Source organism: Enoplosus armatus, chromosome 8, assembly GCF_043641665.1.
Source record: "Enoplosus armatus isolate fEnoArm2 chromosome 8, fEnoArm2.hap1, whole genome shotgun sequence".
NCBI classification, from domain to species: domain Eukaryota; kingdom Metazoa; phylum Chordata; class Actinopteri; order Centrarchiformes; family Enoplosidae; genus Enoplosus; species Enoplosus armatus.
In genome coordinates, this window is record NC_092187.1 from 1,445,523 (window position 1) to 1,471,497 (window position 25,975).

The 25,975-nt window shown below is 42.9% G+C and overlaps 1 protein-coding gene across 1 annotated transcript in view; it reads right to left on the reverse strand.

Moving 5' to 3' along the window:
* Positions 1 to 8,402: 8,402 nt before the first annotated feature.
* LOC139288422 (plexin-A1-like) overlaps positions 8,403 to 25,975 on the reverse strand; it is a 111,478-nt gene continuing 93,905 nt past the window's right edge. Inside the window, exons 22-31 of the mRNA XM_070909721.1 lie at positions 25,544 to 25,610; positions 21,080 to 21,226; positions 20,303 to 20,462; positions 19,306 to 19,409; positions 19,113 to 19,209; positions 16,090 to 16,280; positions 13,102 to 13,271; positions 11,615 to 11,827; positions 10,238 to 10,388; positions 8,403 to 8,498 (exon numbers count right to left, since the gene is read on the reverse strand). Of these exons, the coding sequence (XP_070765822.1) occupies positions 8,403 to 8,498; positions 10,238 to 10,388; positions 11,615 to 11,827; positions 13,102 to 13,271; positions 16,090 to 16,280; positions 19,113 to 19,209; positions 19,306 to 19,409; positions 20,303 to 20,462; positions 21,080 to 21,226; positions 25,544 to 25,610 (1,396 nt within the window). The remainder of the gene's footprint in view (positions 8,499 to 10,237; positions 10,389 to 11,614; positions 11,828 to 13,101; positions 13,272 to 16,089; positions 16,281 to 19,112; positions 19,210 to 19,305; positions 19,410 to 20,302; positions 20,463 to 21,079; positions 21,227 to 25,543; positions 25,611 to 25,975) is intronic.

The following is a 25,975-nucleotide window of genomic DNA, read 5'->3' on the forward strand; positions in this document are numbered from 1 at the left end:
AGAGTCGGCAGTGCGGGGGCCCGAGCCAATGTGACTTTTGTCGTTTATTCTGTGTGGAGGCTTCTTAGAGGACGGCTGAGGGTTTGTGCTCAGAGTGGTCGGGGTGATTGAATTGCCAGAAAGAAAAAAAAAAAAAAAAAAAAAGTAGACAAGAGGAAAATAAAAGAGAGGGAGAGTGATTTTTCACAACAAGCACAACCCAAACATGGTAATCTGATGCCCTGAGATATCTGAACACATAGCACAGACTGCAAGCGATGGAGGTGGTGTCTGCCGTCTGTGAGAGTGTGTGCAACCCGTAGCTTCGTCTAAGCACTGCTGTGCTCTACCTGCTGTGAAAAGGTAGCACCAAATAACATTCAAGAGGCGAATTAAGGAAGAGGCTGGAGAGACGGAGAGGAGTGGGGGAAGAAACTCTGGCGGAAACTCACTCAGTCTGCCTCTCGAAAAAGACCTCGGTAGGTAGAGGGGTAGCAAAGAGGAGGATAGGGAGGGGAAAAAAAGAAACTGGGTGGAAAAGAGACATAATTATAAACGCTACAATCTGCCTCCAACCCGTCCTCAGCTTGAAACCTAACCATGCTGAGGAAGAAATAAAAGCAAGCGTCTCAAACGGCCCCAAAGGTGGAGGACAGAATGAAAAAAAAAAAAAAAAAAGCACGTAGGATAATAAAGAGAGGTCAATCTCATTCAGACAAAGACGAGGCGTCTGTGATATCCAGGTCAGGTTCTCTCCGGAGGTCTGAATCCCCCCTCTTTATGTTTTCGTAATGGGCTTTTTAATTTGATTGATGAGTTGCACGTCAAGTCCTCTCATTCCTGAGGGGAGGGCTAAACACGTTTAACTGTTACATTTTAACTGGTAATGGACAGTCTGAGAGACATGAGGAGAGGATGGGACTTGATCTTGTTTTTGGTATCATTTGCTCTGGGAAGGATGGATGAGGAGAAAGAAGAAGACAAATGGCAAGACCGAAGCAGCGTCTAAAATCACAATGGACACTCGGTTGTTTACTCTATAGGTGTCACACAACAGCTATTTCCCCACCTAGAAAATACGACGCATAGGATTGTGGGATTGTTCGCAGACAGCAGAGTACATGCCATGGGTGCTATTTTTTCATTCCATTGTTGGAGTTTTCGAGGCCACTACATAGTGCCTGAATTTCGCGCTCAAAATTCGGACGCTCAAATAAAATGGCGAAAACGAAATATAGTAAACAGGATGCGACTTTTTGGGCACAGCCTAATGCATTCACATCATATAGGATGGATGGTAGGGATGTTAACGATAACTGAGTTTATTTAGATATAGATTTACAAGCTGGAAACTCATAATTACGATAACTCCAATATGACACAGGCATGAGAACCTACAGCCACAGCTCTGTGGGGCTAATGCTAACTGCTAACACCAGCATGTTAGCATGTTGATGTTTAGCAGGTACAACGTCCACCATCTTTGCTTTGGTTTGGATACTAGCACATACTGTACAGTTTCATGGGAATCCATCTAGTAGTTGTAAAGGTATTTCAGCCTTGACCAAAGTGGTGGATCGACTGACAGACCAGCATTGCCGGTCCTAGAGCCATGGCATGGCAGCATGGCCAAAAAAGAACATGGAAAGAGAGGAAGACAGAAAATGTGCCAAAGTACAAAAGAAGACAAGTACACCTCTTTTATCACTCATATTGTCTCTTTCCCATATTGTTTTTTTTTTTCTTCGTTTGTTATTTTCTCCACCCGGTGAACCCGTGTTAGACATATTTTATTTCATTTTTTTTTTTTTTTGTATTTTGAAAGATTTAAAAGTATACACAATGGAACAGAACAGAGATTCTGAAGCACGCTTTCTTCATCATTAATCATCACGTCATTACTGCGACGTAGCACTCATATCTCAAAGTGTCATTTAAGGATCCGCTGGTCTGGCACTCCCTGGTACAATTTCAGTCTTTTTCACACGGATGGTAAAGTCCATGGATGTGGGCGGGTGGGTGGGTGATTGCGCTTCAAAAATGTGGCTCAGGAGGTAGAGTGGGTCGTCCACCAGCTTTTTCTGTCCACGCGTTTCATAAAACACCCTAAATCTGTCAGATCTATGAAGGGAAATGTATTTCTGTTGTTTAAAGAGTTTTCACTTGACAGCAGCAATATGTATTTGGTTTGGTAGCATATGGGTTAATGCAGGTTTTGTAATTGTATAAAATAAAGATATAAGAATGCGTGTTACCAAGTGTAAGTTTGCCATATAGTCTTTTTCCATAAAGTGAAAAGCCCACTGTTGACCACGCTCAAGGTCTTCAACCCTTGGACGGAAAGGTGTTGATGTCCACATGTCGAAGTGTCTTCGGGCAAGACACTGAACCCTTAACTGCTCCTGATGGTCAGGCCATCAGTGTGTGTGTGTGTGTGTGTGTGTGTGTGTGTGTGAATGCCATATATATAAATTCCACCATTTACCATTTTAACTGAGCTTTGCATCTTCCTGGCTTGCTTCAGGAAGGGTTTTTTTTTTTTGACAGCAAAGTCTGCAAAGAAAGGACTTACTATCATTTTCTTTCTTATCTTTGTCATTCCACATCAGCATCACTGTGAGAAAAAGGGGAAACCGACCAGCAGTTCGTGCTTTACCGGAATACACAGTACAATAATATTTCAGTCTCGTATGTGCCGCTTCTGATCCTTCAAGTTCCCTTGTTGTGACGTGCACTTGAGATAAACTTAAGAGCTTGTTCTAACTTTCAAAACCCACAACTTTGAGGGTATACACGGGGATGGGGAAGAGCAATGAAAACATCAGACAAGGCAGATTTAGCAAAAAACATGTTTAATCTCTCCTTGATGCGTGTCTATTTACACGTAATAAATCTGCAAAATAGGAAAGAGCAGGATATTTACACGGGCGTGAAACAGCCAAAACATGTCACAGCAGCTTCAAGTCTGACACTCTTAAAAAGGTATCAGAATTCGTAAAGTATTAAAACTCTTTAAGGTTTTTTTTTTATTTATTTTTTTTTATTCTGCCTCTCTCCTCTTTAATCTGGATGTGAAGGTATTTTACGTCCTATGCTCCTTCTCTGAAATGCACTTTAATCAAAGTGAACACAGCAGGTGAGGAAGCTGGAGAGAGAAACTGGAGGAATGAGAAACTTCTGAGTGTTGCAGTGGAGGGAGGGAGGGGGTCAAAAATGGAAGTATAAAGTTTGTGTAGTGGGGTCTATATGGGTCTGAGGGAGGTTGTCATGTTGGAGGGTGCATTCCATACTGAGAAATTATACATTACAAAAAAAAAACGGTGTGGGTTCCTGAATGTTTTGTTATTTGTTTTTTTTTGAGAACTAGGAATAGTTTGACATTTCGGGAAAAGCTCTTATTCACTTTCTTTCTTGCTTGAGAGTTAAGATGAAGAAGATTGATACCGCCCTCATGCCTTTACGCCAAATATGAAGCAAGAGCCAGGATACAGTCAGTGGAAAGACTAGCTGCAGTTGAAAAGTAAACCAGACAAGATATAACACGTTAATCAGCTAACTTATGGTTATAGGTGCAGCGCTAGAGTCAAGACATAGTTAGTTTAGCTCAGCTTAGCATACAGACTGACAACAGGGGTGAAGAAAAGTGAAAAAAAAAAATGAACATACCAACAACCCTAACATGAACAAAACGTAGAAAAGAAATGACGGCACTTCCAGCACGTTACTCTCCCTAAAATCGCAAACTGGTTTTACATTTCTGTTCATGTAAAGGTGTAATACATGAAATAAAATGTGTCGATGGGTGTATTTTTCCACTATCGACAGAACCCAGCTAGCTCTTACCTTTCTCATGCTAAGTTAGGCTAAACGCGTCCTGACTCCAGCTCTGCGCTTCACACACACACACACACACACACACACACACACACACACACACACACAGGCATGAGATTGGTATCAGTCTTCTCATCCCAGTCTTGAAAAGAGAGCAAACTGGCATATTTCACGAAACACTGCGCTATTCTTACGAGCTCAAAAATGCATCAAATGATTGACAAGTGATTGTTGTCAAAATGTATATTTCAAAATATTTCTTTGTCAATTTTTTTTTTTTTTTTTTGCCACGTACCTTGAATCACACCCTCCGGGTTTATGGAAAAATATCTAATTTCCAGTGTGAGGAAAAGGCCGACAAGGCACAGCGAAGAGTTCGGGTCGGTCAGTCGCGGAGAGGATCTCTCCCTCCTTCTCTCACGCCATCCTCCTCCTCCTCCCTCACCGTGTTAAGTCGAACACCGCAGATGCAACGGAATGGAAAATGAAGAAGTAACACGGCCTTCAAAGTACTTCCTCTAGCCTTTTCATCTTTTACCCCAACAAGTGATGAAGCAGAAAACAAGCAGCAGAACTAAGAAACAAAAGCACCAGAGACCAAGTGGGCCTTATCCCGCTATCTTGTTGAATTTAGTCTTTTTTTTTTCTTTCTTCTTTTACTCCCTACAAAGTGATCCGAGGGTTTACTAACTAAGCCTCATTACTCTTTCCACAGCATTGAAAATCATCATTTACGAGTCTATATCAAAAGAACAATTGAGCAAGTCAATAGCAGTCAAGCATCAACGCAGTGGTCCATATTCTCCGGCTGTTCCAGTCATTCATTCGAATTGAACAGAACGTGTTAATGAGTGCCTATACGTGGAAGTAGCATCGCCTCAATTTCACCATTCATCAAGCGTAAAGACGCACACTAAATACCTCCAATGAGGGCGTATTTAAATGACTATAACCGAGTGCTAAAATCGCTTTGTGGAAGAACTGAAAGGCAGATGGATCGAAGATAATCTCTTGTCACGGAGCTGTTCTCCTGATGTGGAGGAGTAAAAGCTTTGGTCAGCGGGCCTGTACGCTATTTTACCCTGTGTGGATGAGCGGTTCAAGTGTTGAAGCACATACAGACACATATTTATGCTGTCAGAACTACGGGCTGATGTCTGGAGGTTAGAATGGACTCTTCTTTAAAGGGATTCATAAAACACCCTAAATCTAAGAGCTGTACTTGACAGCAGCAATATGCGCTTGGTTTGGTGGCGTGAGGGTAGGTTCAGGTCTGGTAATGTGTTTTAAAAAAAATAGCTACCACCTGGACAAATTAAGGATATGGTAAAAAAAAAAGATGAAAAATGTGTCACCTAGTCTAAGTTTGATGTTGATGTCCCAGCGGTCGATTCATTTAGCGTTCTGATTCATTTTCAGACTGGCACTTTATCTAGGTAATCACCTCATCTGCAGTAGCTTCCATCCGCTAACGTGTGGCTAGTAGCGGCGCCTCATAGTTACATGAGACACGTGCAACACGAAATGACAATTCAGGTTATTTCAATCTCATTCTTATCAATTTCATTATTATTTGCCAATTTTTTTTTTTAAAGCATGTGACTTAGATTGGAGGAATTGCTGCTCAAAGACATGATCCAAAGGGGCCAAGGTGTGACCAATCGCACCAAATGCAAAAGTCGCACTTTCATTTCATACTGTAAAACAGCTATGACTGAACAATTATCTCTTATTATATTATGATATGTCACTTTTGAAGCGTTGGCCACACACTTGGTCTGCTCGCTGCTGGTCTACTTGTAGTTGTTGTGTTTTTCCAGTTGGCTTTTCAACAACTCACAATAACTTGTTGAGCGTGTGAATGGGCCACCGGAGAACCTAAAACGCATTCGTCCCAGTTAGCATAGCTCCGTCACAATCAGCATCTACCCAAGTATAGGCACGGTTGAGAAGGGGACGTGGAAGGAAAAGGGGATGTGTGTTGTTGAAGATAGATTGTTACCGCGGTTGAAAGTATTTCGGGAGCAACCGCAATCACTGAGATAGGAAAAACTAAATGACACTGTGGTTGGAAATAACCGGCATCTTTCAGTTTCCTCTTCTCAAACTGCAGCTCAGACTGTCTAAGTAGGCTGAAGGGTTTTATACAAACCAAAAAAGATAACTCAAGAGAGCTATGGTCATTTTTAATTTGGAAAAAAACCCCCACAAAAACACTACCAGGTCTTTCACAAACAGCCCTGCAGGTCCTCCAAGGTTCCTGATGCACCTGCAAAGCCTCTGCGCTATCTGAACTGGACTGAAACAGAGACCTTTAGTGTCAGCTGGTCACGGGGGAAAGGAACATCCGAGAGAAGCACTGCTGAAGAGGAGAAAGAAGAAAATGGTACTGTTCTAAAAGGTGCATCTGATCTGGTTGTTGATGTGTCTGGCCTGGTGTGTGTATATATGTACCGTATATAGTACCCTGGTTTGTTTAACCCCTTTCAAAACCTCTTTTTTTTCTCCTGTATTTTCTAGCCTATTAGCCGTGTAGCCTCTCTATACTCACATGTGGAAGAAATGTCTTGTTTATGAATGCATGTTTCTTTGTTGAAGCGATGCAAGTTAATGTGAAGCAGCATGTACAGGAAGGAAAACATTTGAAGTTTTTTTTTTTTTTTTTTTACCCCCATAAAAACACAAAACAAAAAAAAAAAAAAAGAAGAGAAAGGCCTTCAACTGGTACACGTACATAAATCAAGCTACATTTCATTATCTTTTCATAAACCACATTCACATTTAAAAAAAACAATAAAAAACAATGGAACCTTTTTGCTTTACCGTCTAAACTGCAGAATAGAAAACAAGCTAAAAATGAGTTACTTCTGCACACCAAGACTGGCCTTCATTTTGGGTAGCACACCTTTCAAAAACTTTTCAGACAAGAAGGGGAAGTCTAGAAAAAAAACAAGATCAAGAAGTTGCAGAGTACGATGTGCCAGGGTTAAATTTAAATGACTGCCTAGTGCCTCCAGAGTTGTCTGCTACCACAGCAAGAGGCTAGCTTTCCACAGAAATAGCTTCTGTCTCATCTAAATCAGCTGACCAGGCCTCGATGTATTTGGTTTCTCTAAAACAAACACAAAAGCACTGCAGGTCAGTTGGCTCACAGGTGACTTCCAAGACATCATGTTTTTTTTTTTTACCACCTTTAGAGCCAAAGATGTAGCACACAACGGCCCCCGAAGACCTCATGAAATATAGAAAGTGTCTGTAATATATATGTATATATATATATATACATATATATTTTTAACCATTTACCTATTTTTAAACTCTCACTTTCAGTCACTAAGCATGACGACATTTTTATCATAGCACGTTTCATCTAACGAAAAAGAATCCTCTTTGCACTAAACGACATTCAAAGTAAAACATGGCACAAGACGACTTTTTCCTCGTGTTTTCATCATTTTTCATCTCGGAAATATCAAATCCTCTTGTCAAACTTATCTTTTGTACATTAAAATGGAAAACCTCTTTTTTCAACTTGTCTTTTGTTTTAAAAACAGAACAGTATTTATGTATCTATATATATATATATATATAGATATATATTTATATATTCATATATCCTCTTCTCTCTTTTGATTTAGCTTTGTTGTGCAAATTCAGCAGTAACACAAGTGGCACAGCACTGGGGAGAGTAGGCAGTTGGGGGGGGGGGGGGGGCAGAATCAAATGCAATAACAAATCAAATGCAGAGTTATGTAACTGAAAATGTCCTTTGTTAGACTACAGTGGAGTTCTTGTATTGAGTTGAATTGGAGAGTCAGTACTGGAGGAAGTGTTTCCCTGCAAAGTCCTTCCTCCTGGTTACCCTGCAGTGGCAGCAGCCTATGCGTTGCCAAACGTCCACCCTGCTGAGGTGTCTTTGAGCAACTCGCTGAATCCCAACCAGCTCCATGGCTGCTCTGTAGCTGTCCCCGACCTTCACGCGGAGGACGGCAACAGAAAAGAGAAATTCCTTACAGGGATCAAGTATCACATTGAATATATCCTGGATTTTTATTGGCTCACAGTTGTGAACTGCAGCCTTGGCTGTGGAAAAGCTACTAGCTTGGCGGCTCGTGCCCCTCCCGTAGCGTTTCAGCTCCGCATCCAGCTAGATGAGTTTTTGGTTACCACTGTGCATGTACTGGTCCTGATTGTGGCCAAAGTACCCAACTGCTGCGCCCGTAGGACTCTAAGATGTGATGAGGGCCTCGATGAAATTAAAGGTCCGTATTGGCTGAGGCTGAGGGTGCGCTTGATTTGGTTGTTTGGGGGCTGGGCTGGTGGCTCAGAAGAAAAAAACAAAACAAGACAACAAAAAAAAAAGCCAACCCGGTTGGGCCTTAGTTCCAAACTCTGCTGTCTCTCCAGAGTGCTGCTGCTGGATGCTTGTGTCCCAGCAGTCTTTTTCCGCTGCTGTTTGTTGTTGTTTGTGAGGGTGATAACTAACGACAGACTTCAAACGTCAAAATGTCACGGGCGTCAAAGGTTGTCAGGGAAGGCGTGTTGGCTGGCCAGTTCTCCCCTAGCCGAGGCACGTGATTGGTCCGTCCTCAGCTAGCCAGGGCCATAGTGTCGATGACCTGCTCCAGCTTGCCGCGTAGCCGCTGTCTGCGCGACTGTTCGTCCTTCTGTAGCGCCGACAGGATCTGGACACAAACATGGGGGACGATCACACATCATCACCGCCTTGTACAGTTATTTCAGTCCAACAGTATGAGGCAAAGCACATCGGGTGATTCTGTCACACTCCTTAACCCCGAACGTGTTGGTGCTCGCTCAGATACACCAGCTCTTCAGCAGAAAGAGCGTTCTGATGCAGTTTGTTAGTGATTACATTTCAAACTGATGCTGACAACATGGACAAAGATGGCGGGCAGGTGTGGCGGCCAGTGGGATGTCTATGACGCCATGTTAATGGCCACTGGGAGTGTGTACAAAATGTGTGTGTGTGTGTGTGTTAGTGTCTTATTAAGTGTGACATGAACAAGGGAGGGAGGAGCTGATACAGCGTGCGCAAAAAAGACTGTATTTATGTGTGCATTTGTTTTTTGCGGTGAATCGTCCTGGTTAATGCATGTAAGCGCGTCCTTATACATTTATGCCTGTGTGTGTCCGTGCGCGTAAGGTCAGGGCACGTGTTAGAGGCGATGGGGACCATGCAGCTGCCTACATCTGGATAATAGGCTCTAATGAAGGGGAGCAGTTGGTTTGAATGGAGCCAGCTGCAACCAGCCGGCATAACTACTGTAATACTGTTGCTACGGAGGAGGGGAGGAAGGAAGAAGGGGAGGGGAAGAGGCTGAGGAGAATTATCTCTCACCACATAAAAAGCATGGTGAAGTTGGGGAAAGCATCAGGAGTGCAGGGTATGAAGTGCAAAAACAACACACTTATCATATGTACATGCACATGTGCTTATCTGCCAGCCTATTTCTTGGCCGGCGCACTGACTTCCATGAGTCTAGTGGTCAGGTTGCCAAGCAACCAGCTGAAGTCATCGCGCCTTTGCCAAGATAATTCAGATTGTTGTTTTTGCGCTTTGGTTTTAACAGGACAGACACGAAATTGATCTTCTCATTTAACTCTCGGCAAGAAAGCAGATGAGCACATTTCCCAAAATTTCTAATTACTGATTTAAAGTCTTTCTGTAGATGAAGCTGGCGAATTGCCCGCACATATGAATGACTCCAGAAAAAAAATGTTTTAAATGTATATGGGATCTGTTTCAAACTGTGATCCTCCGAATAGCACGTTCTGAATGTGTGTACGACGCAGGAAAGTTCCTTTCTACTTCTCCACAGTTTCTTTTGTAATGCTCATCTTCACCTCCTGAAGTCTCCGCTGGTTGCCTGGCAACCTCACGGCGACAACAAGACGCTTGCTGGCTGTAGCCTCATATTTAGCGTACAGACAGGAGGCTGGTATTGATCTTCTCATCTAACTCTCAGCAAGAAAGCAAATAGGCCTCGTTCCCAAATGTCAATATATTCCTTTAACAGATGAAACATGCGCGCGCACGCACACACACACACACACACACACACACTCCTGGTTTGTAAAAAAAAAACATTTGAGTTTTAATAAACCAGCAACAGCTGTAGGATACTGTACATGCAGGTCTTTGGAAAAATCACGTGAATTTAATGAAGCTCCATTAGCTTCATAATGTGTTAAGCTCGTGCCTTAATGCGCATCCTAATGGTGGTAATACCTTACGGCCTGCACCAAAATGGACTGGTTATCAGCGTAATTGAATTAAAATGACCTCATGGTATTAGTCAAAACAAGTAAAGAGGGGGAAGGACACGGCACAACCTGCTACCAAGTAATTACGACGCTCTTTTCCAGTCTGTTCGATTCCACTTGACATCCAGAGGGCGCTCACCTCGTCTTTGTATTTGGTGATGTAGGAGTAGATCTCGTGCAGCGCAGACATACTGTTGAACTGGCTGAGGTGCAGGCGGGACTGCTCTGCCAGGTAGGCACTCATGTCCTGATCACTGATGGCCGGCATCCGGGAGATATCGGAGTAATACCTAGAGGAGAGGTCAGGCAGAGTTTTACGTACTGCGGATTGCATTGTTAAATATTCCGACTGCAAACAGCTGGTGACCAGTCTTCTCACTGGGGCACTGATACATTTCCATGTTCAATATTAAGCTGATGTCTCCGTATCTTGCTCAGGGACGCTTTGACAGGACAAATGGACATGTGAGGGGCATTACTCCCGAACAGCTGAAGAATCGTGGACTGTGTGTCATTCAATAGCATATTGATAGGTTTAGATTCTTATGCTTGAAAAACTAAGAGACTGTAGCCTATTAGCCTATTAAAAGAAAAGAAAAGAGAAGAAACAGCAACTTGCCTCGAGGAAAAAAGTCCCCTTTGCGTCCCTAACGCACCTAATTATGTGACTCAGGCATCACCGGTTTAGTTTTAGTTATGACGCTCGGTCACATCAGGCCATTGCATCATCTAATATCATTCATATGGATTTTTGTTATTTGGAATCTGACGTATTGTCCATCAGCAGCGACAGAGCGAACACACAACGCCGCTGAGTGAACAATACGGTCAATATTAAGAATGTATCCCAGAATCCAGCCGCACTCGAACCTGTTTGCGGAATCCATATCTCAAACTAGCTCAAGGTTCACTGCGGCTGGCGGGGCAGGCCGGCGTTGAGCACGGATTAGGAGGCAAAATAGAAACAAGGATAAACCGAACCGATTAATCATCACCTATGAATCCTTATCTCCCTCTGCCTCCGAATACTCTGTGCCAGTTTTAAAGACTTATCGTAGCACATTCAAGTATAATGCTCGACATAAAGAAATGAATTGTCTGCTCTTCTATTTTAGTGCTGCAGCAGAGGGGAGGGAAGAATGCACCATAGACATGTAATTTACTTATTAACTAACTAACTAACTAGAGTTAAATAATATTTTTGGAATCTGGGTATCATAAAAATCTAATTCTTTTTTTTTAATCCAACTATGAACTATGTACCAGATAAAGTTCAACCTGTTATGTTCTTATAATCTTGCAGTTGTATAATGTAGGCATAATGCATAAGTATAATGTATGATGAACTTTGATCTCACCACGTCTCATTTTCCAGTTTGCAGTTTAATCAACCTTTTTTCCAGCCTCCAGCAACTCATATGGAACTTTTAAAGGATTTAAAAGTGCGGATATACTGTTTTTTTGCAGTTCCGTGTAATTGATTTGAAGGTCAGTTTGGGTATCCACTTTGACTTACCTCTCTACCCAGTTCTTGTAGTTGGGGATGTCTTTAGCGTAGAGAAGCTTATTTGAAGGGGAGTCTTTCCCTAGTTTGTGTTCTGACGTTGAACAGGAGTCCATGAAGGTCTGGGCCACCACAGACAGGCAGGCGTCCGTGATGCTGTTCTTGTGGATGTCAAATACAAACTGGGGGTTCTTGATGACGTTCACCCAGAACCGCAGAGGAAGGCTGGAGAGGGAATACAGAAGAGAAACATGTGACCACCACTTATAATTAAATGTGACCTGGCAATGTCCTGTATTACCATGCACCTGGTGACAGCTGCCTTATACACCATTATTTGAAGTGATTGAATGCTTTGCTTGGGTTGCTTAGCTTCCTGTTGTCCATATTACACTACTTCACTTTCAGTTCTGATAAGCAACAAAGCTTGTTTTTTCTAATGGCTTACATTGTCTTTGTTTGAATCTTGCTATGGCCCTCAGACAATGTAGCAGCTGACTTTTAGAAATCGTAATTGGTCAGAACTTTATTTAATAAGTTGACCTAAATGCTGTTCAAATACAGCAAAACCTGTTCGCAAACGCAAATAAATAATTTATGGAAGAAATATTGCAATGCCAATTATGACCAAGCATGACACAACAGCTATTCAAATTTTTACAGACCTTTATTTGTTGATTTATGACTTTGGTATGCAGTGTTGATATTTACTTAAGATATTTACTTTCCAGACATTTGCAGATGGGTTATATAACATTATCATTTTACTATATGTTCTGTTACATAACACGGTCATTTAAATACACTTCGACAAGTAATTCAAGCTTGGTCAGGCTCGCCAGACTTCAAAAATGGCGGTATAATTGCTTGTTTAAATATTTGAGTGTTATAGGTCTTATCAGAGTATCACTATATATTTTTTTTAATAAAATCAGCGTCTAACCCAGCCTTTGGGTTATTTAACGGATCAATTAATTGTTGAATTTCACCTCGATCAGTCTGAGTGATGGAAAAGGAATTTGTTGTGTCATTTACTGAAGTCTGCGACAGCTCTATCGGTTTAAAGTTTGCCGCCAGCTCTTCCACTGATAGGACAAAATGATGGCATTAAATTGCTCATTTTGGCTGACCACACTTCAGTTCACTATCACATAACACAGGGAAAAGCAACAAATCCTCACATTTGAGGAGCTGGAACCAGGCAAGGTTTGACACCTTTGCTTAAAAAGTGACTTAAAAATACCTTAAATATATACTTCTATCTATAAACATATTGCGTATTTTGTATTTTGCATATGTGTGTGTGCAGACAGCCAGGAAAGAGACTCTAACGCAAATGCCACAAGGGCCAAAAGTGAAGACGCCTGAAGATCCCTGCGTGCTGGAGGCTAAATTGTCATTGGACTGAATAGGGTGCCATCGTGGAACACTGCAACCGATTCCCATAATACTGTACTTTCGGGAGCTATAGGTGAAAAGGGAGTAACTCTCTCACGCACCAGTTGCTCTTCCAGGTATGTCGTACGTCGTAGTCTGTGATGGAGTGTTTGTCGGCCTGCTCGTCCAGGAAGTCGAACATGTACTTGATGGCCAGTGGCAGCGCGCTGCCTCTGTGGGCCGTGCTGAAGATGGTCTCAAACAGGTCATCCACAAACTTCTGTAATGTACCCTGAATGGAAGGACGAGGATAGAGAGAAACTGTCATTTAAAAAAAAGAAGAAGAAATTAATCCTCGTTGGTTTTAATGCTGTTGTTTGAATTGTTCTCCTGATATGGAATTTAATTTAGTGTTGTTTTTTTTTTTTTATTATCTATGATTGTATTTTATGCATATTTACTTGCTTTGTTTTGATAATCAGCGTTGGTTGGTTAGGATGGGAGCACTTCAAATGTCTATGTTTATTTTTATGGATGAATAAATTGAACCTTGAATACAAGTTGACAAGGTATATAAACAGCATGTCACACCATCACACAATCATTTGTTGTAATGGTTTTTTCATTCCCACATTAGTGCTCTTAGACGTCAAGGTTTTCTAAATGTAGAATTATGACCTGGGACCTCATGTCTCTGATTTCCTTTGACTTTTTTAATACAGGTTATGTTGCCTTATTATGGCAACTCACTTTGGCCTTTGTTTTTTTTTTTTGTATTACTTACATTGACTTTGGTCATTCATGTGTAGAGCATTTTTGTACTGCTACCCACCCCACCCTCAAAAACACCATCCGAAATCATATATACTTTAGTTTCAAATGTATCTTTTAATCTTGTGAAATCTCGGAGAGATGGTGGACAATGAACATAGTTTACCATTTCCACCCACTTGTACCCACTGCCTCCTGAATGGGCCGTAAGTGTGTACATGTTTAGTATGAATGGCCCCAGTGGGAATCGCAGTGATAACTCTGGCTCTGTGACTGCCTCGCTCTACCCACTGAGCTCTGCAGAATCACAAACAGGAACCCCAGTTCTTAGATTTGGATGGTGCTTTCCTCCAATGTCAATACTTCAACGTAATTACATCAAATATAGCTAAATGAATTTCCCTAACAACACATTTGTTTCCCAGGCTTCTCCATCTGGCAGAATCTATTACAGAGGAAATGTTTGGGTATCGTATTTAGTGAGCCATAGCAAAATGGGAACGGGAATGAATTCTGTCCCAGTCCTGACTGAGATCTGCATAGACGAGACACCCGAGCAGAAAGACACAGGAAGACAAGCCGTGGAGAGACAAGGACAAGATGAGCATCGCCACTGCATTTGCCTCTTTGTTTTTATATCAGGCATGGCCTAATCTTCAGTCCCTCAACAAATTACCTGTCTCCTGACATCTACTGTATCTGCCTCCCTGCATTGTGCAGCACAAGCCCACCTTTTATCAATCCCTTTTTTTTCTTATTACCAGTGGAAATTGAAAAGCCGGCTCACTTGTAACTGCGGCCCGTTGCTATATTTCCCTCCCTTTTACAATCTGGAAAGAGATGGTAAACTGAGAGACACTGAGGGAGGAAAAGACAGCTGGACTGGCTCCTACTGCAAGGTTCCAAGATGGAGGGAATTGTTATGGGTCTGTCTATCCCTGTGTATGTGTGTGTGTGTGTATGGTTCTCACATTGGTAACCAATTTGGTTCGGTAAATCGAAAAAATGATCAAGCTTCAACACCAATTAAGAATATACTCCAGTACAATGTACTCTTTTAAGCCATCTCACCCACAATCATGCCTGTGGTCACGCAGACGATCAATGCTTCACTGGCTTCAGGTACAATCCCCACGAGGTGTTTAAGCATGCTCAGGTTTCCCCACTGCTGAAAACTCTAAACCCACCTCAAGTATATACAGAACTATAGGTCGGTCTCGCTACGACTTTTCCCATCCAAAGTTGTAGGCTGTGCAGTCTTTGCCCAAGTCTCCGACTTCCTCTCGCAAACCAAACCAGTTTGATTTCAAGAGTGGTCATTCCACTCAAACTGCGCTCCTGTCAGTGACAGTGCAATTGTTCAGCAAGGGAAGGTGTAGAGTCCACGCTTCACTTTCTTTCAACTGGGGTACCACAGGGATTGGTGCTTGGTCCTCTTCCCCTCTCAATATGGACCTCCACCCTTGGTCTGGTTATCCACTCACGTGGTTTTTCTGAACTCTGCTATACTGCTGATACCCAGTTCTATCTCTTCTTGCTGTCACAGCCCCAATGTCTTGGCGTGGATCTCAGCCTGCCTCACTGATACCTCAAAATGGAATGGGGGAACACCCCCTTCAACTCAATCTTTCTAAGACTGATTCCAGCCAATCCTTCTGTTCAGCACCACATTCGTATCCAGCTCAGCTCCGCCCTCGCTCTCTAACAAAGTCTACAAGAAATGTGGGCATCGTGATTGATGACCAAATAACTTGCACTGAGCATGCTGCATCTGTCACTTGGTCATGTAGCTTCGCACTAAATAAGATAGAAAGGTCAGGTCTTATCTGACTGAATATGGAGCTCAACTCCTTGCACAGGTACTGGTTACCTCTCGTCTTGACTAATGTAACGTCCTTCTGGAAGGGCTGCCAGCATGCATGGAAAAATTTCTGCAAATGGTCCGAAATGCTGCAGCCAAAATCACTCCAATTCAAGTCACTAATGCTCAGCTAGTGGTCACTAGCATGGCACCCACCTTCCTTGAACTCCCTCATTTGGACTTCCCAGGCGGAGTAACAAACACGTTGAACAACAACAACCATATGTATTGAGGATGTGGATCAGATGATTGATAGCGGAATGCTTTGTTTTGTGCATAATGTAAATTTGGATGATGTGATTTAATACATTTTAAGACTCCTCAATGACCTGCATACTCTCTGTATTAGTAATTTCCTCTACTATTAAAAAGGTGAGGTGGATCACTCTGCTGAAATGATTCCATTAGAATGTCACTGGTGTTTTTTTTCACCCAACATTTAAAACACCGGTGTGTGGTTTACTCCTCTGTGTCTTACTTTTGTAGCCAGCAGCCTGGTCAGGTAGATCTCAGAGACCATCTTGCTGCCTCGGTCGCCCTCCCTCTGGTCCGAGTGGTCGTGGTTCTTCACCAGATGCCACAATTTGGTCCCACTCTCCAGGTCAGGGGTGATCATGGGTGTCCGGGATCGTAGGCTGTCTGGACTACTGGCTGTCCTCAGCATACTCTCTGTATCCGGAAACAAAAGGCAATTATTTGAAAGCTCTATGTCAGCTTCCATTAGAAACCTTGTGATTCAGTGAACAAAAGAGAGAGATTAATGAAAAAGAGTTTAATTAATCAGCAAATATTGCAGCCTATTATTTGTCTCATTCTCACAGGTTGCGCAGTAGAACTAAAAACATACAGATTCTCATTACCTATGGTAAGTCAACTAGTAAACCAATAATCAAACAAAGCTTGGTGTATTTCTTTATCTTTTTGTATTTTCTCTCTCCTTTACAAACTGTAACTCACATCCCCCCTCCTCCCATCTATGTCTGTTTTATTATTCATGGTATGAATGTCAGAGTTGATTAGAGCAAAGCAAGGAAATGCTTATCTAGGACTGTTCCATTTAGGATGGAGAGGGGGGAAAAAGCAACCAGGAAGGTGAGGGAGATGATGATGTTGCTCCTGGGGAAGAAGGCATATGGAATGGAAAGAAGAGGTGGGGGGATAAAGGTGGAGACAGCTGCTGATGCATGTTGCAATCTCTTCATGTTCGGTGAAAGGATGGAGAGGAGAGGAGAGGAGTGGATGAGGGTGAGATGACCGAAAAAGGGGGTGGGTGGGCTAAATGGACAGAGAGACAAAAAGGTCAGGAGAGAGAGGGGTGAAATGGAGAGTAATGGCAGAGCTCGGGATAGAAAAGTGAAAGAGGCTGAGTGGGGTGGTGTCTAGTGCTGTTGTTGCTTTTGTCGGCGGGGTGCTGAGTGGCTTTGATTCCAAGCCTATCATGGCCACTGTTGGCCAACATTTACCAGTGATCATAAACACACACACATCCATGCACGAGCACACACACACACACACACGCACATCATCACAATTAAACCATAAACTAAGTATGAACGCACAAACACGCGCTCATTCGCTGTGAATCAAACCAGCTGCAACTGCAGTATTTTAGCAGGGTGAGATGATTCATGAAAAGGGAACCTTTGACTTCAGGAATTTCATTTTCTACAATGAATCCAGTACTCAAACAGTGTAGTTGTGTTGTGCGGTGCATTGCTTCGAAGGTTTCCATTCTTGCTCAAGTCAAGGTGCCTCCAAAGGTGTTACAGGTGTTACAGGAGACACAACTCAGAGTGGCTGTAATCAATATTTCTATATCAACACTGAATCATGTGACCACGTGTGATTGCTTGTCATAGTCGGACTGGCCACCGGAAGCACCGGGAGTATATCCACATTATTAAATAACCCCAGCCCCCCGCTTGAATAAAAAGAGTGCTGCGTGGCTACATCTGTTAGCCTCTCTCTCTCTCCCGGGCAGTTACTTTTGGTCCAGTCCACTCTAACATTACCTGGGCCCTGCCCCTTTTCATCTCCGTTAAGTGGTGACATTTGGGTAAATAATGTGGAGTGGAGAAAGACGGACGAACAAAAAGAGAAAAAACGTAAAGGTGTTGCCGGAAAGCTCGGAGAGAAGAGGTTTAAGTCCATTGAGGCTGATGCAGACAAATGTTTTAAAACCACCATCAGATCCTGACCCTCTTGCACAAGGATTTAATGAAGGAACAAAACCTCCAAAAATTAAACTGCCGTATTGTCCAACTGGAATTAATAATACATTGTACCATTATATTAAGCTTTTACTAAAGTTACTGTTATGAATATTGTTCAGTAATCTTGCTTGGGCGGTGTGGGTGGTGTTACCCCTGTATGCTACATGTCCAGCAACTAGCTGGGGAACATTTTGTTTTTTTTTCTCAGGAGTTGGTGGAGAGCAAAACAGAGCTAAAAAAGAGAGTGAATGTTCTTTGTCGAGTGGCCAGAAACGACTCCAAATGCTTGTGTTGCTCCACAAACTATTAACTGTTTGCAACTGCAGCACGTTTGCCATATGGAAAGCTGTCAGTGTTTCGTTTACAGCTTGTGTCTCCGCTGCCCTGAAGGGGCCAAAGAACAAGTTGCACATTTAAATAAATGTCCATATCTTCACCCATATCTTTACACACACACATTGTCATTGTCCTGACCTCTCAGGTGAGTGAAATACTCATGAAAATGGAATATTACCCGTTTTACTGTAGCCCGCCACTTCTCTATTTGATGAAAGCAGAGGTCTCCCGCTACTATTTTCACACTTGACGTCAGAATTTGCACTCAGTGGATTAAAAACTCAACCAAAGCGCGTTTCTTGTCTATCTCTGCACTGCAGGGACTGTAGAGGCAGTGTTGTGTAGTGCTATTTTCATATTACACACACACTAAAATATTATTAACATGGTAACTACATTTTGTCTTCGAGAAAATCCAGGTTGCTGCGAGTCTGCGGCAGATCAGTAGCTGTTAACAGCCATGCATGGGCCTGAGGGTCACTACCCACGGACAAAGATCCATTTATTTCACTACAGAGTCATTTATCTTCTAAATACGTTCATTTTCCAGTGAAGTATACCACATTGACGCCGGGCCTCTGTCTATCGCTGACTGCCAGGTGTCCTCTCTCTCTCTCCTTTTCACTCTGTCAGCTGGGCATCGAGGTGTCTACTTTAATGCCTGTCATTTACGGACTGCTTGGAAATAGCCGTGGAATAGCCTTGGCCTGGGCTGATAGCAATGGATAAAAAGGATTGCCATTCACTCAGAGGGAGGTGAAAAAAAAACAAAAAACAAAACAATGGAGCCCAATCATGGCCACCATAAACAACAGACAAAGGGGGAATGAAAGAGTCAGAGGGTGTGTGTGTGTGTTGGGGGGGGGGGGGTAGGCAGTTGGAGAGATGGGATTCAGTGACATAACGATTTGAAAAGGATCGAGTCAAGAGGAGTAAACGCGGTAAATCGTACCGTATCTGCTGAGGCTCTTGGTGAAGGTGGAGGAGTTGGAGATGTTGTAGGCAGAGTTCTGCTTTGGCACCAGGGCGATCACCGAGCCATCCGTTACCTGCACATCAAAGACACACCAAAACACTCATGCTGCGTGAATCCGACGCCGCTGTCGGCTCTCGCTTGTGCCGTTTTTTTTTCTCCGCTCGCGTACCTGATAGTGAGCCAGCGTGTTGAGCCTTTTCCAGTCATTGTCGATCTTAGTTGTGACATCTTCGTCTTGCAGAATGATTCTGGCCATCCGACCTTGGCGCCATTCTTCAGGGAAGAGGGGACGGAGGTTTAGAGCAAAGAACACAAGTACTCTGAGTGTGTGTGTGTGTGTGTGTGTGTGAGATTCATTGTGTCTTCCCAAGGTCAGATGCAACTTCAGTTGTTTCTAAATGCTAATCATCTTCTTGAAGCTTTCATGAATTAAGTGGCATTATCTTGATAACTGTGTGAAAATCCACCTTAGCTTAGTTGCTGTACAAAAAATATCAAAATGTGAACTGTGCAAAACGGGCCATGTTTCTGTATTGGCTTGTGTCTTTATGCCACATAGGCGCTGTCGGTGTGTCTCTCTATTTTCTTGTCAATTTGGTTGAGTAAGTAAATTACAAAAAACACAATAAAAGAACAATTTCACTCTGCTGTTTTTTTTTTTAGCATCTTTCAGCTCATTATTTTGGTTTTACAGCCCCCAGCTTTACGGATTTGGATCGCTTTCAACCCTATTTCCAGCGCTGTTTTAAGCCAAAAAAAAAAAAAAAAAAAAGCTCTGATAGACCCACTGCACCAAAAGGCAGGCAGACAGACAAGGGGGTGCCACTATATGGATGTTTCTGTTGGGAGTTGCATGCTGGGACCAAAACGGAGCGACAGGGAGAGTAAATAAAGGATGTGCATTCACCAGGTGGACACAAACACGACTCCAAGTTAATGCTTACACTGTGTCTGCAGAATATGTAAATCAGCAACTTCAGAGGGTGATAATATGTGAATGTTGTGGCCTCCAAGCAGCCAAAAAAAATGTATTAATGCAGATTTAATTATGCTATTAATTGACTGTGTTTGCTGTCCGCTGAGCCCTCTTGCCCACTGTCCTAATACCTGTGGTCACGTCTCACACAGTCACGATATGCGTGCATGTACAGTACTGTATGTCTTACCAAGGTCCATATCAGAGGCCTTGGGCCTCTGGGAATAGGGGCTGCCCTTGTACACAGCATCGAGCAGCTTCTCTTTGACCTGAGTGATGGTGTCACAGTTCAGACACTTGACCGTCACCTCTGGGGCATTCTCGTTCTCTGGGTTTACACAGTGCAGCGTCTGGCAGGAAAACAAAGGGAAAATGGAAACAGGCAAAAGAAATTAGGCTTTAAGCAGAGACGCGGCAGGAACGTTGCCAACTAGCGAGATGTTTGGATGATTGTTAAGGTGCATTTGAATGTACCTGACAGCATTTTCACACCTAGTTTGTTTGCGGCAGCTATTTCGAAACCTGGAAATATTCCTGGTCCGTTCAGTTAGTTTAAGGATATAATAACTCAGCATTTTCGCACTTGGGCGGAGACCAAAACAACTGTAGCAGATCCTGCTGACAAGTGGGCTTGTCCGTACGTTTCCAATCCAAACCTGAAGTGCTTTGTTTGGAGAGAGAATGTGATTAACGCCGGGCGGTGGTTGGGCCGGTTCATGGCCAGATCGCACTCTCCCTCCAAACACAACTGATGCTGAAGCTTCCTGTTTGTCCTGGAAGAAATCCTTCCCCCTGACCAAATCAAGCAAATGGTGGCTGCCGCATTTCAGCTGCTGATTAGTCCGAGCTCACTTTTAAAAAAAAACAAAAAAACGTCACCACAGTCAAACGTGACTGAAGCTTAACGACCCGTCAAGCGATTCAGACCAAAGCAGGCAAGCCTCAAGACACCGACACGTTCACTGACCAGTGTTTTGTAGTCAATCTGTTGCCTGATGAGCTTGTCCTCGCTGAGGGAGTAGCGGGCTTCTCCTGTGATGGCGTCTATGGGTCCCTTCTCCATCTGCTGCTTGATGGCACAGTAAAGCATGAACAGAGGCTCCCCAGCACACTCCTGGTGAGGAAGAAGACAGAAAGAGGGACGTTGCCAGCAGTCGAAAACACAGAGCGATTTTCCTTTCTTTCATTTGGATCCGCATTACTGTCCAGTAATTGGCTACAAATAGCAATTTTGTATAGCAGATTATTTATTTCATTTCCTATCCCATGAATCCTTTTACGACCTCTAAGAGGGGCTCTGGCCTTCCGGTCGGGGGAATGTGTTAAAATATAGTATACCTATCCAATTAATAACTGATTGATTCGAGCATTTACGTCCGGGAGATATTTACGGCTGTTGCAAATTAGTGTCGGCAGTGCAAAATTCAAATAAGGTCATTAAATAAGGTTTTACAACGGACTGTCTTCACGCGTGTTTGACCTGCCTATGGCCTCCCGCCTTCCTTATTTGTCAATAAAACTTTTTTTTTCTCTCTGCTGCAGTATGAATCAGGTCCTGTAGCTTTTTGTATTCCTTTCCATTCCATCCTCCTATATTTTGTGCCTCTGAGCAGGAGCGAAACAAATGCTGCAGGAGAACAAACTTTTTAGGTGTGCTGCTTTTCTTCCTCTTTACTGGCATAAAACCTTATAGGATAAATAAGGACAAATTCAATTGACTGTTTAGCGCCTAAAAGAGGGCCACAAATCATTAGCAAGTGTCCCTATCTGTGTCTAGTGGCAGACAATAACACTAGTTATTCGTACTTGAATTAATGACATTCTTTGACAAATTCAGGCCATTTCTAGGACTATATGTGAGTAAATTTAGGTTGGAGCAGTAGGTCTCAAATGTGGATTTTAGGTCCAGAAGTAAGCAGGTTTGTATTCCCATCAAACACAACACCACCTGCAGAGGGAGGCTGATGAGTGAAGCGGGTTGATAATAGTCCAGCCCGTAAGACGCGGACGGAAAGCTAAAGAAAATGACGACAGATTTCAAATAAATGCAGCGCTAAGTGGTGAAACGCAGCGATGGGTTTTTAAAATCTTCGGGAAATGACAAATGTCAGCATTGGGTGAATCAACCTTAAGTGAGCCCTTTATTTTTCGCTTTCAGTCTCGAGGACTGACTTACATAGCGGCGTTACATAAATCTTTTCAGTTCTCTCCCCTTGGTTACATCTCAGAGCTTATGTGACCAGACACAGTTGTTATAAATATGTTTCCCACTCTCCCCTCCATCAAAGGCACTTGCCAATCAATAGTGTCATTAGTCATCACTTGGGCCCAAGGAAAACACTCCCGACTGGAGTAGCGGCAGTTTAGAGGGGAGAGAGAGGACACATCGCGGCCAATACTCATCCTGACGAGAGCTTAATGATCGCCCATGCAGTGCTCAGGGAGATACTTCAGACTGTGTGTGTGTGTGTGTGTGTGTTGGAGATGCATGAGGTCCAGATGAGAACAGGGGAAAGTACTCATTTATCTGTCTCACCTTCAAGCACACTCTCCAACTCGCTTTTTCTTTATAACACACACACACACACACACACACACACACACTCCTCCTTTTCTTCTCCTTCTCTCTCCCTGTAATTCCAATCCTCAACCCCTTACTGTTATTTCATCGCACATTCACACACACACACACACACAGTATGCTTTTCATGTAGCTACTTTTGATTGTGTACGTGACGCAAATGTATAGGATGCATATGATGCTAATCTATTGGGTTTTATGAGCTAAAGGGTCAGTAGCTTTTTTTTTCCATGTCAATTAGGGGGGGAAATGTGCCTCGCTAAAAACGCATAGCAGCTATCATCAATATTTTCATATTAACGATGGATCGCATGCCTATGTGTGTGGAACTCACAGACAATCATCATCCAACTCATGCAGCTCCCGCCTTAAAGGAGGTAGCTTTTATTTTAAAGAGACACTAATCACGCTGTCGGACAGTATCACATATACATTGCATAGGCCGCACACACACACACGCACACACACATAGGTTAGGTTAACCTTGTGTTTTTATTGCTGCACCAATTCCATCAAATTGAAATACTGTAGAGCACCATTATAAACAACCCCCCCCCCCCCCAATTTTCAGCCCGACATATTCAATATCTTTGGAAGCTTTGATATCTCAATCTCTGTCTAGAATTCAAAATGAAGTTGACGGCTCTTGTAACCATTTACTATTAATTTTTTTTCTAGCTGTCCGCTCTGTTTATCCCCTCCTTCATCTCTTCCACTCGCCCACCAGCTCATCTTTAGCGGCACTCAGCAACCACATGTCCTGCGAGTCGCAAACTAATGTTCCCAATCTTCTGGACACAATGACAAAAACAACTCCTGATAAACTGACAAACTGAAACGTGTTGCTCTGTCACTCTTTTTCAAATTTCGCCCATTGTCTTTCATTGCTTGGATTCTCTCTCCTTTTTACATCCCTTACATTACCCTTCTTTTCCTCTTAAATCTCCTACCTCCTTCTTCCTAGCCTCCTTCCTGCCTCTCCATTTACTCTCCTCTTCTAAACTGCTAATTGTCTCTATGCCCCTCTATTCCTCTCCCCTCTCCCCACAACCTCTGACGCCGACCTCTAACCCCGGCCTCTCCATCTTCCTGTCTCTCCCACCAACCACTCCCCTCTCTCTTTCCCTCCTCACTCCACCGCCGTGTGTTTTAAGAACCTCGTTAGCATCTGGGTCAATTTGGCGGGTGGCTGCTAATGAGACAGCGCGAGCATGCATCACAATGCGCTTTCGCTCCGGCTTTCGCCTTTCTCGCTCGGCCGCTGCTTGCTTGTCGACGAAATTTGCCTTTACTCCACATAGTGGCTTCATTAAGGCTAATTGTATGCTGACATTTACATTTTAGGGATATAATGATGGCTCAGGCTGTATAGAGAGAGGAATAGGGTAAGATTCGCTAATCAGTGGAAACTACGGGACGTCAGGGACGCTGTGTGTTTATTATTATCTCGGTAAAGAAACAGAAAAAGAGGAGGGAACATTTAGCATGCATTTAGGTGCATTTTGACACATCGTGAGCACGTGATGATAAGATAATTACACCCAATTTAATGCCATCTTCTGCATAGTTTCCCTCTAAAAGTACTCAACTTCCTTTTTGCAACTTCTAGTCTTACAATTTGTAATCAGAGGGTAGAGAGAAGAAGGGAAGAGAGAGAGAGAGAGAGAGAGAAACATCAGAAACTATTTTCTGGCCGGACTTGCTTTCTTTAAGCAGGCTGTAAAAGTGAGAGACAGGAAGAGGGGACGGAGGACGCCGAGGAAGAAGGAAAAGCTGGACATTGCACCCCCGGTGAGCCAAATGACCTTAAGGCAGAGAGGAGACTGACAGGCAGCGGGATAATGACAACAGAAACGACACAGACGAAGGAGAGATCAGAGGGGGGGAGAAGACGTGAGCTAAAAGAAACGACACGAAGATCAGTGAAGAGGACGTGTCGGCTACAAGAGCGAAATTATGAGAGTGGAGAGGATCTCTGGACTAAAAAAAAGGACATTAAAACAGCAGAGAAGAGAAGAAATGCGTGCTGCGCTCCCGGCTTTGATGATCTGCTCTGTGTATACTGCACTGTTAAGGCGAGCAAATATGCGGCTAAGTAGGAAAAAACATATAAATGCAATGGGCAAATAAAACGCACAATATGAATCCACTTTATTTGATGGCTATTAAACGTGTTTAAACGCACTGTATGTCATTTCCGCCGCTCTGGGTCTCTCGGTCAAAACAATAACAAAAGACGTAGTTTGGTGACGTCGCGTGTGTGAAGTGGCGTGGGATCATGGGAGTTGTTTGTTGTCTTCGCGGTCAAACAGCCGCCCATTGCTGACGAATGGCCCAGCGCTGTTACCCGTGAAAATTGACTTCATGAACGTTGTTGTGATGTTATGACGTTACCACACACATTGGCTGGGTGGCTGGCATGTCCACATATTTCTGAATGTATTAACAAATGGTAGCAGTATCTACATCTTTCTATGTGCAATACTAATCTGTGAATTTGTAAATTTGTAAATTATAGTTGTTTTTTAGTTTTGGTAGCTTTTTTTTTTTTATAACGGCCTTTATTGTTATTATTTATTATTATCTTGATTGTTCTACTTATGTCTCTGCCATTGCACTATCCTGTATGCTGTTGCATCTTATTGAAATATATCAATAAATTAGATCTTAGGTTAGGTTACTGTCTTGCAAAATGGCAGCAATTAATAAAAGAATGTTGCTGTATGGCAGAAAAGAATATGGGATAATGTAAAGTAGGCAACTCAACAACATATGACAATGTCTTTAAAAGATACAGCAAACGAGATTGAATGAGGAGATCATATAATCACGTCTTGTCGTTGGGCTCACCTTGAGGAACTTGTACAAGAGGAATGTAAACCAGTTGGTCAGCATCTTCTCAGCCACAGATTCCGTTCTGACGCACAAAGGAAAAGGAAGAAACCCCCCCCCAACCCCGACAACGTTTGAGAAGGGACATTGACAATGAACAGCTCTAACCAAATTACTGACTAACATGATTATAAAAACCAACAAGTTACTCGGACAACACAAACTTCGGGTACATCCTTTCCAAGTCATTTGCGAGGAAGTTTCTCGCATAGAGCTACATAATGTTGTGCTCATTACAGGGAGAACAGATTTAAAGTTTGGGTAGAGTTTAGTTAGGTGTGTTGAGTTGAGAAGCAGTCGTTGATTTCCAGAGGACTGTCCTTAAAAAAAACTGCTGAAATGTATCAACAGAATACTGTCTATATTCACTTATATACATATTTTTTTTAC